A 16,452-nucleotide genomic window follows, 5' to 3' on the forward strand; every position below is an offset into this window, starting at 1 on the left:
AGTGGTTAGGTTGCGAAAGTTGAGGATCTTACTTTCGTCGTTTTGTAAATCCGGAAATTAATCGTTTTAAAAGTGAAAAATCCAGTTGGTTCAGAGCGCAACGTGTAGAATTTCGTCTGCGAAACATGTAGAATCGATAAAGTAAGTTTGTATACTGTTTTGACTTGAGTCTGTTAGAATAAGTTTTCGAGAATTTAGTAAGTACAAATGAGGAGTTAGAGTGTTTTAGCTAGTGTCTTCGACAAACTTCTTCTTATTCTTTTTTTTTATTTTATTATAGAGACTTTTCCCGAGCTGGTTCATCTCTGAAAAATTGAACTTGAATAAGGACCACCCTGTTCCACTTTTTTCTAAGCAAAACTTAACTACGAATAACCTCTCTGAAAACATCATGCGTCTTAAATCGACAAGAACTGAAAAAAAACACTTTTTTCCTGCTAAATTGTCGATTTGGACCATTGAGTTCTGTTTGATCTTTCGACCTTGACACTTGCTTTTGCCGGGGCGAGCGACGAGGGCAGGATCAAACATGTCGCGCGTTGGTCTAGTAAGTGAAAAAGTGGCGTGATCGGTGAGTTCGGTTGGAGTAACTGAAAAAGTGCCGCGATCGGTTAGTTCTGTTTGATCCTTCGACCTTGACGCTTGCTCCTGGGCAGTGCGTCAAGAAAGCCCGAACAGTTTTTTTTTTTTTATTCTTTTTGGGTCGCGCGCTTATTGTTTTTTCCTGAGTGCTTTTTTATAGCCGAGCAAACGAGTGAAGCCGAAAGTGGATTGTGGCTGCTCAGTCAAGGATAACGGATCAATTGGTGAGCTCGTTTCATGCTACTATTTCTAATCTATAAAATATGTATGACTGCACATTCAATCGTTACAATGGTGGGATGTAAATATGATTTTTCAACAAACTATGGATGGTTCGTCACTGTGAGTGTCGACACAAACTCTGATTCATGATTTATTTATGTTTAACATTTTTTTTTCAGAACACCTCTTATATACTTATATTTTTGTAATTAAAAAAAACTTTGAATGGTTCGACACTACAAGTGTAGACTTGCGAAAGGTTCACTTTATTCAACAAACTTTGGATGGTTCGCCACTGTAAGTGTCGGCATAAGAATAAGAGTGTTCTATGATGTCCCAACCAATCGAGTTTTTTGTTTCTTTTCAAATGAGTAAAATATAATAACACATGTTTTCGTCCTGACAGCTGTAGGAATGTTACATTTAGGTATTTGTTCAACAAACTTTGAATGGTTCGTCACCTCAAGTGTCGGCATAATTTTTCTCTACATAGAAATTGTTCATATCAAATCAAAATATTATATTTACGTATAAGCATGTATATATCTCACAAATCATTGTTTATCATGGTCTAATCGCTTATCAAAGTGAATCCTATGACCCAACGATCCTCCCCATTAACAAACATCCCTCCCAGTAACCTTTGTGGAGATGCAGAGGCAAACACGGTCTCCAAAAAGCAAAGGTTACACACTAACATTCCTTCCCCCAATCCCACCTGACTGCAAGGACGTGGCCAGCGCCGTTATTGACCCTGTATAAATAGAGGCACTGAATTATGCACACTGAAGAAGATTATGGCCAATCCCAGCCGAACTTCTAGTTGATTCTTTGTGCATTTTCACTGACTTCGGTCAATCACGGAATAGCAACCATTGATATGTGTAGTCAGTCTAAGCTAAGCTAAGCTAAGCTAAGCTAAATTGTCGATTTGGACCATTGTTTTAAAAAACTTGATTCGATTATGCTAGTTACTACAGGAAAACCTCCTGAAGTTCTTCCTGGGTTTCTGCTTGTTTCTACCAAAAATACCTTCAGAATTTCGTCCCGAAATATCTTCAGAAATCTCTCCAGGAATTCCAGAATTACTCCAGGAATTACTCAAGAAGATCAACCTGAAGCTTTTTTTGGAATTCCTACAAGGATTTTACAAATGATAATCTGTTGAATTAAAAGCTGCTACATGTATTTTTCCACTATTTTTTTCATAAACTTTTCGAAGAATTTCGTCATTACATTGTACCCCAGTTAACACAAACTCGTATACGATAGCGCATAAGAGTACAACTGTGGAGGCGATATACGTACATGCGCCATAAGGCTGCATGCAAAATGTACGTATATCGCCTCCACATTTGTACCCTTATATCCCATCATATACGATGGTGTGTTTACTGGGACGTTTGTCCAGTCTCTAGCGAGTTATCTTAGAAATATACTGGAATTACTCATGGAGTTCCTAAACGATCTTATAAGATAAATTTCTTGAATGGCCCTTTTGAGCACTTTCTAGTGGGATTTCTGAAAAAAATCCTGGAGGAACTGGCGAAAATTTCCTAAAGATATTTACGAAGGAACTTTTGGAGAAACTCATTGTACTCATTTTCTGTAGGAATTCCCACAGGAGCTCCTGTACGCTTTTGTGAAGCCACTTCTTGAAGATCTTCTGGACGATTCTGCCTATGATTATCTATTCCTGAAAAGTTTTTCAAGCGCATGAAAAGATTTTCTCAAAGAATTCCAACAAGATATTTCTCCAGGGATTCTTTTGCAGAATCTTAATAAGGTTCATGAAACTCCATCTAAAATTATTCAATGAATTGGTCGCATAATTTATTGATTTTTTCTACATAATTTAATTCTTTTATTATTTTAGACATAGCTCCACAGATTCTTTCAAGCAATTCTTCCGAAAAAAAAAAGATTTTTTTCGCGATTCATCCTAAAGTCCATCTCAAAATGATAATAAAGGAATCATTCCACAGAGATTCAAATATAATGTTCCGTGAAAATTTATTATTGGTACTGTTTCAACTTGAAAACATCGAAACGAATTTCCATCATGGTTTTTCCTAACTCTGACTATTCGTGTAAGATTGTGAGCCAATGTTGAACGCAATAATATACTAGAGCTAATGGAACGAAAATTAATTTCAACCTTCAATCGACCTTTCACCGTAACGCATCACGTAAAGGTGTTCGCGTTACGGGTCACTTCGGCTTTCCCACCGACCTTATTATTTTACATCTCGCGTTTATCCCGCTGAACCTTATCTTGGCGTTAATGAATCTGATTTTTATCTTTTGTCAGTTGAGGGGCTAGTTTATTCATGCCATGTCAAAGAAGAGTTGCCACGTTTAACAAGCTAAGAAGACCTTCACATCAGTTCACTCGAAGCTACGATACTAACTGACCCATGACACAAACTATTAAAGTTGACCGTCTGCTGCTGGAGTGATGAAGCTTCTCAAGCCAACAGCTTCAGATGATAGGTTATTTAATGGACAACATTTCCGGTCGCTTGATTCAGTCGACAGGACTTTAAAACTTTCCTGTGATGGGATTCTACCTTCTTCATACAAAGGGGCGGTCCATTAATTACGTAAGGGTTTAAGGGGGGAGGAGGGATCGGAGATTTCTTACGTGCCATACAAATTATTTTTAATTTTCATACAAAAAATCTTACCATGGAGGGAGGGGGGGTTGAAAAACCCCAAAAAATGTTTTACGTAATAAATGGACAGCCCCAAAGGAGAAACTCCAAACCCCACTCATTCGATCACTTTTTCATGTGCTGTAGCTGAAACCAGGACCACGGTGCTCCTTAGACCGATATCATCCGAAAAATCTCCATTATTGTTGTGCTCACCAGTCGTTTTCTAAGGCTAAGTTGCATCTCTGGGGAGAATTTGAAAAAAAAAATCGTAGGGTCCGTTATGAAGTAAAGCCTTTTCGATGGTATGAGTTGAAGACTTATAACTCAGTGTGCGATTGCCTTCCACAAAAATATGTTTCTGAGCATGAGCATGAGCATGATTGACCACCCGCAGTTGCTACTCCGTTACTGCAAGAACAGAGGTTCTTAAACAGGCAACCAACAAACGATTTTCAAGATCAGTAGCGTCTTCAATGTGTAAGTACTGGTACTGGGCAAACAATAACGGAGCCGGCTGCGTCCGAATGGGGATTGAAAGGAAATGTTGACGTGTTACTTGCGTTATGGAAGCCGAAGAGTCCTCTGCACTTTCATAAGAAAACACTGGGAGTTTGCATATGGTAAATGATATAGATATAATTTGAAATGAATAAGCATATACACTAATGATCCATGAGGATACTACGCGAATCAGACACGATCCTGATTTCGCTGCTCGCTCCAAAAGTGAGCATATAACAGCTTCAACTGACCAAACACTATTCTTCTCCACAGAAATATATGTTGTTTTAGCCAAAACAATTAACTTTGCTGAACATGTTGATAATATACAAATGATTTTTTCTTGTTTTGGTCATAAAATGAGAGTAAGCACAGAAAAAATGAAGATTTTTTTTTTTTGACAATAACGGTCTGGGGGGGCGGACCTGGTGTAGTGGTTAGAACACACGCCTCTCACGCCGAGGACCTGAGATCGAATCCCATCCCCGAGATAGTCACTAAAAATTTCAGTGACGACTTCCTTCGGAAGGGAAGTAAAGCCGTTGATCCCGAGATGAACTAGCCCAGGGCTAAAAATCTCGTTAATAAAGATAAAAAAAAAATAACGGTCTGGGAAGCACCTTGAAGACTAACATGGGAAGACCGTCGACAGGAAAACGGAAAATAGAAACAGGATACTCACAGCAACTTGAAACTTACACCGCATTAAACAGTTTTCAAACTGTTCCGATTCACTCCCACATCCCCTATTTCCTCCATGGAATTGACTTTCGATAGTGGTACTTCTCGCGTCGGAACTCACTGTTTCCCGCAGACAGTGTTTCGTAACAGATGCTGACATCTACCTCACAAGTGGCAATAATTGCTAGCGAACCCCAAAGGCCGCTCATCCGTCCCTCCGAAGCACAGTTCAATCGTCTCTGGAAACGCTGCTTCTGATAGGTTGTCAATTAAAAATTATCTTTCACCGGTTTTTCTCTCTCTTCACTTTCAGATATGGCCGCGAGGACGAAGAAGTAATGGGTCTGAAGTTCTGCAATGAAGCCGTCATCGCCTTGCAGCAGATATGGCCAAAGCCTATTGGGACCGAACCGGAAGCCCTAACACCTCTGCAGGTTGGTATCCATTGTGCGATGGAATGTTCATTTCTAGTCTACGCAATTACGTCCAATTTTGATTCAGATCAAAAGAAGTGCTCGGTCGAAAAGGTGAAATTTTGACCATCATCGAAAAGGGAACCGTATAACGGAGTCACGTTGGTCTTTTTTAGATTGTTCTCAAATAAGGAGAGTGACCCAGTGGTTTCTACTCATAACTTAATATTAAATTGAATTGATAGAAATGCCATTGTCCAATAGCAAGACTTTATCGCTAGTTTAATAAACACCATTGGATCAATGTTACTCCATTTTACAGTGAAAGGAAATGAATCACGTACTTCGCTGTTTCCCCATGTCTGCACATCGAAATGGTGTCCGATTAATGACCTAAATTTCAAAACATCCTACCCCATTTCAGATGATTATTAGCAAAAAGTTTATTACCTACCTTCCAAGGAAGTCGGTCGGTTTCCTTATAAAGCATCTTCTAGTGATTTCTTTAAGAATATTTTCAGGAGCTCTTCCAGCAATCCTTGCAGAGATCCTCCACAAACTCTTCTTGCAATTCGTCCAGAAATAAATAATAATACTAAAATAATAATAAATCAAATAAATGACGTATTCATTATTTTTCTACGGGAAATTCAATGCAACAATCTCCAGTAATTTGGGAATTTATCCAAATAAGGTTCCACAATTTTCTCCATAAATTTTCCACCAATATTACAACTGGTTTCTCCAGTAGTTATGTTGGCAAATCTTCCAAAGCTTTCTACGGTTCTTTTGGAACAATTCTCCAAGTTTTATTCTATAGTTTTTGAAGAAATTTGCCAAGGGACTATTCCAAGAACCCGTACAAGAATTCTTTAAGGTGAAGATGAATCGAAGCCAATCCTCATTTTTTTCAGAGCACACATCTGGAGAACCAAACATCCGTTTAAGCTGAAAACTTAATCGTTCGGTCTTCAGCTGGAGGTGACCAATCGATTAAGTTTTCTGCTCAAACGGGTGTTCGGTTCTCCAGATGTGTGCTCTAAAAAAATGAGGTTTGGCTTCGATTCATCTTCACCTTAAAGAGTCCCTATGCTAATTTTTCCAATTCTTCGTTCAGTCATTTTTACGAATTCATCAAGAGATTTGAGTCAGGAACGTCTCAAAAATTCCTCCAAATAATATTTCATAAGTTAGGATTGGATTGAACTGATAATACTATTGTCCAAAACCAAGAACTTGTCGTTCATTTAATGAACCCATTTGATCAATGTTACTCCGTTTTACAGTGAAAGGAAATGAATCACGTACTTTGCTGTTTCGCCATGTCTGCACTTCGAAATGGTTTCTGATCAATGAGTTAAACTTCAAAACATCCTACCCCATTTCAGTTGATTATTAGTGAACATTTTATTACCTACCTTCCAAGGAAGTCGGTCGGTTTCCTTATAAAGCATCTTCTAAGGAAATTGGTCCTATAAACAATATATACAAAATACTCACTGATTTACCTACTTTTCCGCATTTCTTGTTGAATGGTAGAACCTTTCCTCTACTCAGGAAGATATCCAAAGAAACAATAACGTGTTAGCATTTTTTTCTTTTTTCTTTATTGTTTATACTTTTATCAGTATTATTTTAAACATTACATTCATTTCTTATATCCAGGTGTTCTGTGCTAGACAACACTATCATCCTAATTGGGTAAAACTAAATTAAGCTTTAATAACCATTTTGATAATAACATATTAGGGTACCCGTCCTATTATGGAGGACTTAAGCACGGTGTTGAAATTTAAATCGTATTTCAGTGTCTAAAACCCAAATATTGTAGTATTTTGCATTTTGAACTGTTAAAACTATCCTTAATCTGGAGTATAGTAAAGTAAAAAAGCAAATTTTGGAATCAAACATACATTTTTTTAACATAAATCTGAAGCTCTTCCTCTGTCCTATTATTGCGGTATTTCGTCCTATTATTGCGGTAGTGCCGTCCTATTATTGCGGTATACCAAAAATCATAGATTTTATTACATTCAGTATACATTCAATGCCACACAATGTTCTAGCATTGAAATTATGCTCCCTCCATGTTAATGACACTGCACGGTACTGTCAGTTTGTGTGACTTTGGACGTATCTATAAAGAAAACGAATTAATTACTTTATGTCACGATTTGAAAACAAATCAACAGAATCGAATGATTTTCTGCCGGTTTCGTCTCCTCTTCCGTCGTAGCTGGACAATGTTAACGCAAATAGACAAGGTTCTTCCATCTAAGACCACTAGTCGCAATATAAGAAATGATTTTTTGACTCAAATATAATCACAATTTTGGTGCTTTTAAAAATATTTTTCACTAGTTTTCACCAATCCAATGCAATTTCAAAAAATTGCTTCCTTGCAATCATCTTGTATTTTATTTTTGCAACGCATTTTGGTCATGTTTTCCGATTTTCAATCAGTTTACGTGATTTTTCGGTAAAACATTGTGTTTATTTGCAATATATTTGTAAAAAAGAGCAACTACAGGGTAAAGATAAACAGATATCTTTTGTTTGACCAGATAAATGTATGAATGACACAAAATTATGTTACAAAATAGTACCCTAATAATATAATTAATGTTTCCAGCAATTACATTTAAAATGAGTATTGAAATATCGGATGTTTGAATGTGATTTCAGATACCGCAATAATAGGCAAACAGCTATTATCATTGTCCTATCTTGTAACTACATCCTATCATGTAACTACATCCATACTGAACTGATATACCCACTGCATATAATTGTTTTGGTTCTTAACTTAAAAATTCACGGTTATGAAAACCCGTCCGTAAATAGATGGACTGGTTAAAAATATAGGCTTTTATTGATGCATCATTTAAAACTGTTCTTTTATCGATCAAAATCGTTTAATTTTCAAAGTATTTATCTGGCACAGCTTGGGAACACTATAAGCTTTCATCATCATCAATAATATCCATAGAAAATAGAGTTTTCGATTAATAATGAGTGTTTAATTCTAATACCGCAATAATAGGAAATACCGCAACAATGGGCAAATTACCCTACTTTTAATTTGCCGTAGCGATGATGAATTGATGAATTGATTTCACCAGGATATAGGAGAAGAAAAAAGTTTTCACTCAACTTAACCTACACTCTTAAAAATAATGAAAATTACTGTGGATGTAATTCTGGTTATGAGTGAATGACGCATGACGTATGTGAAGGAACGACACAAAAGCTTGTCCTTGAAGACGTGTTGAACAAAAAATGTAATTTTACATGATAAAGGACACGGAAACGATGGAACTGTGATTGACATTTTCCGAATCAGACATTAACGTAGTTAGAATTCGACACAAATTTAAGTCATTCGTCTCGCTTCTTTTATGTGCATCCAAGAGACGTAAAATCACATGAATATTTGGGACTGTGTAACTTAATCAGTCCCCCAGTAATTTCAGGAAACCTTCTTTTGATTGAGAATCCTGAGTAACTTGATTTCCAATTGGACTAGTGAGCCTCAAATTTAAATTGTGCGCGCTTTCAAACAATAGCATAGCAAGTTTTTGAGTTTTTTTTTGCAATAAGTTAGTATTATTCATTAAGACCATGATGTCGGATGAATCTTCAATACAAATACAAATACAATACAAATAATTTGTTTTTTTCTCTCAAGGCCGGGATTGGTTTTTGAGTTTTTTTTTTTTCAAAATTTTACATAATTTCTAAGAGGGCTTGCTGCCCAGTGCATTGAAAAGGCAAATAGGCAGCTTCTTCTTCTTCTTGGCATTAACGTCCTCACTTGGACAGAGCCTGCTTCTCAGCTTAGTGTTCTTATGAGCACTTCCACAATTTTTAACTGAGAGCTTCCTTTGCCAAATTGCCATTTTCGCATTCGTATATCATGTGGCAGGTATGATTATACTCTATGCCCAGGGAGGTCAAGAAAAATTCCATTACGAAAAGATCTTGGACCGAACGGGATTCGATCCCAAACACCTTCAGCATGGCTTTGCTTTGTAGCCACGGACTCTAACCACTCGGCTAAGGAAGGCAAATAGGCAGCTATGAAAGTATATTTCTTCTTCTTCTTTCTGGCGTTACGTCCCAACTGGGACAAGGCCTGCTTCTCAGATTAGTGTTCTTATGAGCACTTCCACAGTTATTAACTGAGAGCTTTCTATGCCAATTGACCATTTTTGCATGTGTGTATCGTGTGCAGGTACGATGATACTCTATGCCCTGGGTATCGAGAAAATTTCCTTTACGAAAAGATCCTTGACCGGTGGGATTCGAACCCATGACCCTCAGCTTGGTCTTGCTGAATAGCTTCGAGTTTACCGCTACGGCTATCTGGGCCCCATGAAAGTATGAAGTAAGTATGAAAGTATGAAGGTATATTTATCAAGCTGTATTTCAAAAGAAACACCCAAAGTTTCAAAAACTTTGGTATCCAATGACGAAAAAAGTTGAGCTTTTATACGCCTATGAATGATGATAGCAACTCCACCACATGTTCCATCCAGTCGATCATTCCCAACGCATTCTCTTTTCATTGATTTCAAGCATTACTGCGCTGCAAATTTTTTATCCGTTCTGTGGCGTAGTAGTTTTGCCTGTTTAGAATACTGGGGAGTTGGGGAAACGAAGCCCACCAGAACGATTTTTAGGGAAGCTATCAAGCAGTGTTCGTCGTTATTTGGCAGCGATATATCCAGCTCGGCAAAGTAGGGTGCATGGGGCAAGAAGGACACCCGGGGCAAAAGTGCCACCTCTAATTTCACGTAGTTCAAATCAATATTTTGCTGTTTAACGCAGGGTAAGTATAAATTGAGTTATAATTGAGGGTTGTGTAAATATTACAGGTAAAATTTATTTAGTTTAGTACAAAAAAATAGAAAAATGTCTTTAACTCACCAACGCACAATATGCGAAATATTATAAGAATGTAAGACTGGAAAACAAGGTTTGACTGCCAATAAATACAAAACATATTGATGATTCCGCACAGTATTGATGATTTTCAATTGTTTAATATAGCTGTGAGGAATTTTTTTCGAAAAAGTACTTTTGACATTAAATTTTACATATATAATAACAGTATGTCTTATGGGGCAAGATGGACACCGCAATTTTCTCATATAAAATCAAATGAATTTTTATTTTTCTTGTTTAATATTGCATTAAATCAATGTTTCCTACTAAAAACCATCTTGGACATTTAAAATGGTTTCTGAAAATTTTTACTATTATTGTTACAGTCAAATAAGATGAAAACTAAATTAATTTCGTAAAATTACTTATTAACTACAGTTAACTCTCCCTTACTCGATATTCCGTATCTCGATATCGAGTTAGAGAACCATAGTAAAAGTTGGTATTCATGGCCAGGGTTGGGAAAAATCTTGAAATTCACTCTACAGTAGCCAAGCAAATCCAATCAGTAGAAGCATTAACCTAAGAATGCTAATATCGCTACTGTTCGTGTTACCAACATCTAGTTTGCCACGCGCTGACAGCCTGAGTACCGGGCCTCAAAGTGTCAAATCAATTTTAAAGACCAAAACAAATAATTGGCATTTGAAAAACAGCGAAAACTCATAACTGAAGGTAAAAATAATTAAAATCAGTTTTATGGTAACAGCGCCACTAGCGTTCTACTACTAATATTTCTATTATCCAATCACAGTCAGCGAAGCCAGTGAAACTCACGCCCACGCAAAAAGCCTTGAAAATAGCAAAACACCCGTTGCTATGGGCAACCCAGAATTACTGTAGAAAAATGTTCTATTTCCCGCTGCATTTCCCGCATTTAGAGCCTTCAATGACACTCATGATTTAGAAAATTCGTGCACCCAACATAGGCTACTTGATGAGATTCACGTTTTTGAACTACTGTACTGGGAGAGCCACGTGATTTTCGCTAAAATTCAAGCCTACTACTATTACCATTCCCAGCACTGTTCATGGCTAATTCGATGGTCCCTTGGATCGCAGTTACACTGGTTTTGTGTTCTGTAACTCGATACCTCCCTAACTCGATAGTCCCTTCAATGTCGAGTAAGGGAGAGATGACTGTATAAGTCATCTTTTAACCCTCAGTTTTTATCTTTACTTACTCTACAATTTATCGTTTAGGCGGGGGAATAATAATATACAAAATGTGTGGCATTTTGCTCTGGTGGTCTTCTTTCCCCATACGAGTGACACGCTTGCCCCGTGCCTCGTTTAAAAACCTCATAAGAAGGGACATTTTCAAAAATCTCAAATCATCATGTGTTTCTTATATTTTTGAAATCTATCGATAACATCATTTAGAACAAGAGGTGAGCTTGTCCCTACACTGGAATAATCTTCAAAAATTGTGCTAATCAACCATGATTTGAACCTATATATCTTAAGGTGTCCTTCTTGCCCCCAGCCCCCGTATGTGTCAGTGCAACGTCCTGCACGAAAGGTGTGTTGACGCTTGTCAAGCTGACCGCTTGACTCTGGCTCCGTAATCAAACCGCGGTTGATGATGTGCTCAAACAGCAGAAAACTCGCCACTTCGCCATATTTTATTGAGCAGCTCAAGAAGCGTCATCTCTACAGACAGTGGGAGGCGTTGAAGAAGAGGGTACCTTATGTAATCGGCACCTGTTGAGGCAACTCGCCCTTTGTCGAGAGCCCACAGATTTTCGGCTAGGGTAATATCGATGTTATACACTTCGCCGGCATTGGGAAAAATCCATGGCCTCTCATTCAGCTGCCGATTTCGCCATCTGGAACGATGGAGGGTAACTTGAACCTATCTCTCGCTGTAGTACGTCGCCAGTTCTTCTCCTGCTTCTTCAAGATTGTCCGTAGATCCGTCCGCTCTCTTCTTGAGTATAACCGCTGCTACCGGTTGCCGCGCAGTGCATTAACCGTATACCATAGTTCGCTCGTCGTGATATTTTCGCCACAAAATCTTCCCACAGTTGCTGCTTGGCTTGATTGTCGTGTTGTTCGATGATTGGACCTTCCGGGGATGGACACCGTTATCGGAAAGTGGTCGCTGTTGTGTGTGTCAGATAAGGTCCGCCAGGTGAACCTTCACGCCAGACTGGTGTTACCCGCTGCCGGGTCGATGCGTGTAGGGGACCCGTCGTTCAGGATCATCTGTTGTTTGTCCAACGTTGTTTCGGCAATAAATCGGCCAAGCGCCTTCGACTGCTGAGAACCCCACGCGAGATGACGCGTATTGAAGTCCCCCAAAAGAAGAACAGGACCCTTTAGATGCTGAAACAGGTATACCATTACGGTTTGACATTGAGCTGCACTCGGTGGTATAAATACCGAGATCACGGTCATCTGGATAGATGCAAAGATGCGTGCAGCGACGAGGTGCAAGCTTTGTACACGCTCGAAAGGTATACCTTCCCGGATAACAAGGCCTACCCCGTGTTGCCAGTAGTTTGTGTTCCTCGACTGTAGCAGCAACGTGTAGTTTCTACCAACGTAGTCTGGCGGAACAACAGGCCGGTTCACCTTGGTCTCCTGCAGAGCTACGACGCACGGTTCGAGGTTGGAGATGAGTATCTTTAGCTCGCTGATGTTGGCCTAAAGCCCACGGATATTCCACTTGAGATCGAAGCAGCCCCCAGAGCGGCAATCGGTTGCTGATCGTGTAGTAGTGGATGACGAGTTTGAACTGTCACTTGCCTGTGACGACGCTTTGTCCAACAATACCAGCTGCTGTCAAAACCATTACACTAGTTCTGCCAATACCGATAACAGCCAGCACTGGAGCAGCGTTTTGTGTAATGTTTCTAGGATGAATTCTCGAAGGATAGTGGTGATGCGACGTGTCCTGAAAGAACATCAGGCGCAGCAGCAACCGCAGCAAATAGATATGACTGATCTGTGGGACGTTTTATCCCACAGTGGCAGCCATTGCCGAAACTACTACACGACTACTTCGAGAAACACCGGCAATAGCCGGCACTGAGGAAAGACTTTGTGTACTATCGACGGTGAGTTGCCACACTTGCGTCGGAAGAGGTACTACACTTTCCCTACTTCCGAACCGAAAAGTCTCAAAGTCCGTGTTCGTGCGAGGGTCGTCGTTATTTTCCTAACATTGTTCGAGAGTGGGGTTATCGGAAACGCTGGTTAACTACCTCAGACTCTTCGCCGGAATACTCCATCTGAGTCAGATCATGAGTGCTGGGGGTGGTCTTCATCGGGGGCGGGCTGTAATCTGGCAAGGTGGCTGGTTTCGGGTTGACGAATTTCAAAGATCTTCCGCGCTATGTCTCCTGAATGGCAAGGGAGTTATTCCTTGACTGCTTCACAGGGCCAGCCGTCGAGCTGTGGCAGGGATTCTCAACTACAATGGTTTCACTCACGTGGTGCGTTTGCTCTTGACTCGATTGTTTCTTGACTTGCTTGATGGAAGCCATCATCTGCTCAATCCTCTCGTCTTTCTTCTTGTTATCCTCCTGTAATCTGGCGATTTTCTTATCTTTTCGGAGCATGGCCACTTCCAGCTCCTTCAGCTTCTTCTCAAAAGCGCTCTGTTGACCACTACCTGGGCGAAGCTACCTGTTTGTTGCTCCATACATTTTCTGGCCTCCGAAAAGCTCACCTTTAGTTTAATCATTGCCTACATTTAGGAGTAAAATGCTGTTTTGGAAAGATGATCATTGCAATAAAATGGTCAAATATACGAGTTATAATGTCTTCTACTACATTTTCGGAATCATAGGCGCCACATTAAGTTGATAAGGAATTAGGTCCGATTTGTTATATGGTGGTCAATTTCACTCCAATTAGTAATTTTCTAATTTAAAGCATTTGTTATGATATAAAATGTCATTTCATAAAATATATATCAAAAACTGTCGTTGGAGTGTGATTGGGCCTAAAATGCTTAAGTCCTGATACATTTTTAAACAACTTTCGCAATTTTACTTCAAATGTAAAAATTACAATACGTTCCGTTCATGCGTATTGTATTGGAAAATGCTGAACAAATAATTGAAATTCGTTTGTTTTCCTTTGAATAGTAAACGTATGGAAATTAGCCCAATCTCACCCCTTCAAGGTGACATTGTGCTAAACAAATTGATGCACAATAAGGTCAGATCAAGAAAATCCTTCTATAGAGCTGTCCAATAAGATTTGATATGATGGACATGTATGTGAGATTTTATAATAGATTTTTTCAACGTATAAATGAGATTTTCCATTAAACATTTTTCAAAAAAGGCCTTATTTTCAAGCTTTTCTCAACGATTCAAAAAAAACTAACTACTAACTCCAGGTATTTAATTTTTTGATGTTAGCCGTAGATAACTATAGATAAAATTTTATATTAATATTCCCAATACGTCCTTAGAAATTTTAGATTATGCTTTGGCCTAATGTCATCTCCGCTAGGCCCAATGTCACTCCCGAAGTGTTATTTCATGAGAAGTTAATTCGCTACACTGATATAGAACAACGATGTACCGTTTTGCCGAAATTAAGTTGACATTGTATCAGTTTTGTTGGGGGGCAACGTGGCGTAGTTGGGTACACGTTCAATTTATAAGCGAATGGTCATGGGTTTGATTCCCAGCCCTCTCAGCAAAAAAAACTTCGTCAGCCCGCTCAAGTACAACACGAGCCCATCCGTCCAACATCACTTCCGTCTGTAAGCGGACTGACATCTGACCCTTCTCTGAGCGAATGCTCAACTGCACCCGGATGAACACGGCAATCAACAAAATAGGCCAGGGGAAGTGGTTCACCTAGAGTGAATTTATAGCAGAGAAAAAGTAGATTTTGTATGAATTTTGACAGGAAAATGAATGACAAGTTCATCCACTTCTCCTGGCCTATGGCTATGAATAAAGGATCTCTCTTGGACTGAGAAAGCATCCCTGCGTGCTCTTCGATCTACCTGCGAAAAGTGGAGAGCGCAAAGAGACAGCGACGCATCAGATCCAAAAATAGATTAGGTAATACAATAGTGTGAATTTGGGGCCTTCCTTAGCAGAGTGGTTACAGTCCGCGGCTATAAAGCAAAGCCATGCTGAAGGTGTCTGGGTTCGATTCCCGGTCGGTCCAGGATCTTTTCGTCATTGAAATTTCCTTGACTTCCCTGGGCATAAAGTATCATCGTACCTGCCATACGATATACGAATGCGAAAATGGCAACTTAGGCAAAGAAAGCTCTCAGTTAATAACTGTGGAAGTGTTCATAATAACACATAATAAGCTGAGAAGCAGGCTCTGTCCCAGTGAGGACGTAATGCCAAGAAGAAGAAGAATAGTGTGAATATAGGCGTTGTGCTCTATAGTGCAACACTTCAATCGATCAAGTGATGCCCAATGGCGAAATAAGCTTTCAAATTAAAATATAAGTAAATTGAGAATAAAAAAATATGTATCAATTCCTAAGGATAATATAACAAAAAGGTACAAATGAGTTATCAATTTGCTGCTGGTTTACGGTATATATTTTCCAAATGGAAAGAATCTAATCCGTTTTTAGTAGATCCAACTTGATAATTTTCGACAAATCGGCTATAGTTATGTCTTCCACGATGAAAATATAATTTTCTATTTCCGGAAATTATGAAATGATAGTAGAAGCCAATAAGAGATATCATCCACATATGCGTTAAAAATCCACAGATTAAATGAATAAATCCGCAAACTGATGTCCATTTAGCAAGCAAACCGTTTGCCACTGCTAATTGGAGAAAATTTCTCGCCGCAGAAACTGGCAGACCACAAGGCCGCGTCCGCGCCGACATCGTCGTCGTCCCTTTGATTCCTGCTTCGAACGGCAGAGCGTGCGGATTACAAAGTTTAATTAATTGCCAACCACCGTCAATTTATTACTTCCCGTTATCCCGCCATCAGGAGCAGCAATGAACGTGGAAACATTTTCTGAATTAATCTTCCGTTTTCCCAATTTAGGGTTACCATCCGTTCTGATTTAGCAGGACATATCCTGATTTGGAACTGGATTTGAAGCTTCTTGATTGATTTTTGATATGTGTCCTGATTTTCCTGATAAAATAATTTCTAAATACCTTAGTTCAATAAACAGCATTTGTATCTAATCTTTTGGTATTTCAGTAAAAATTGTTCAGCAGTACATTCAGCTGAGCAGAAATTCTATTTCAATTCTATAATACATTCTAAGACGGAAAACAACAATAATTACAATGTTTACATCCAAATAAAGTTGACTATAATCATAAAAACGACCGTACAGTTAGATTAATTGATTATTATCTCTCACCGTATTGGATTCCGCGCTTGAAAAATGCTTAAAAGTTACACTGAAATGAACTCATATTTTGGGCGGACACTCAGAACTTAACCTAAAATCGAATGGGCGGAGAGGAGCAAAAACGATGTTT

General features: G+C 38.9%; 1 protein-coding gene across 2 annotated transcripts in view; it reads left to right on the forward strand.

The window, feature by feature from the left end:
* LOC5575719 (phosrestin-2) overlaps window positions 1-16,452 on the forward strand; it is a 149,710-nt gene that overhangs the window by 46,141 nt on the left and 87,117 nt on the right. For both annotated transcript variants that reach the window (XM_021850170.1, XM_021850171.1), the window contains one exon: window positions 4,957-5,077. In XM_021850170.1, coding sequence (XP_021705862.1) covers window positions 4,957-5,077 — 121 coding nt within the window. The remainder of the gene's footprint in view (window positions 1-4,956; window positions 5,078-16,452) is intronic.

Source organism: Aedes aegypti, chromosome 3 (genome assembly GCF_002204515.2).
Source record: "Aedes aegypti strain LVP_AGWG chromosome 3, AaegL5.0 Primary Assembly, whole genome shotgun sequence".
NCBI classification, from domain to species: Eukaryota; Metazoa; Arthropoda; class Insecta; order Diptera; family Culicidae; genus Aedes; species Aedes aegypti.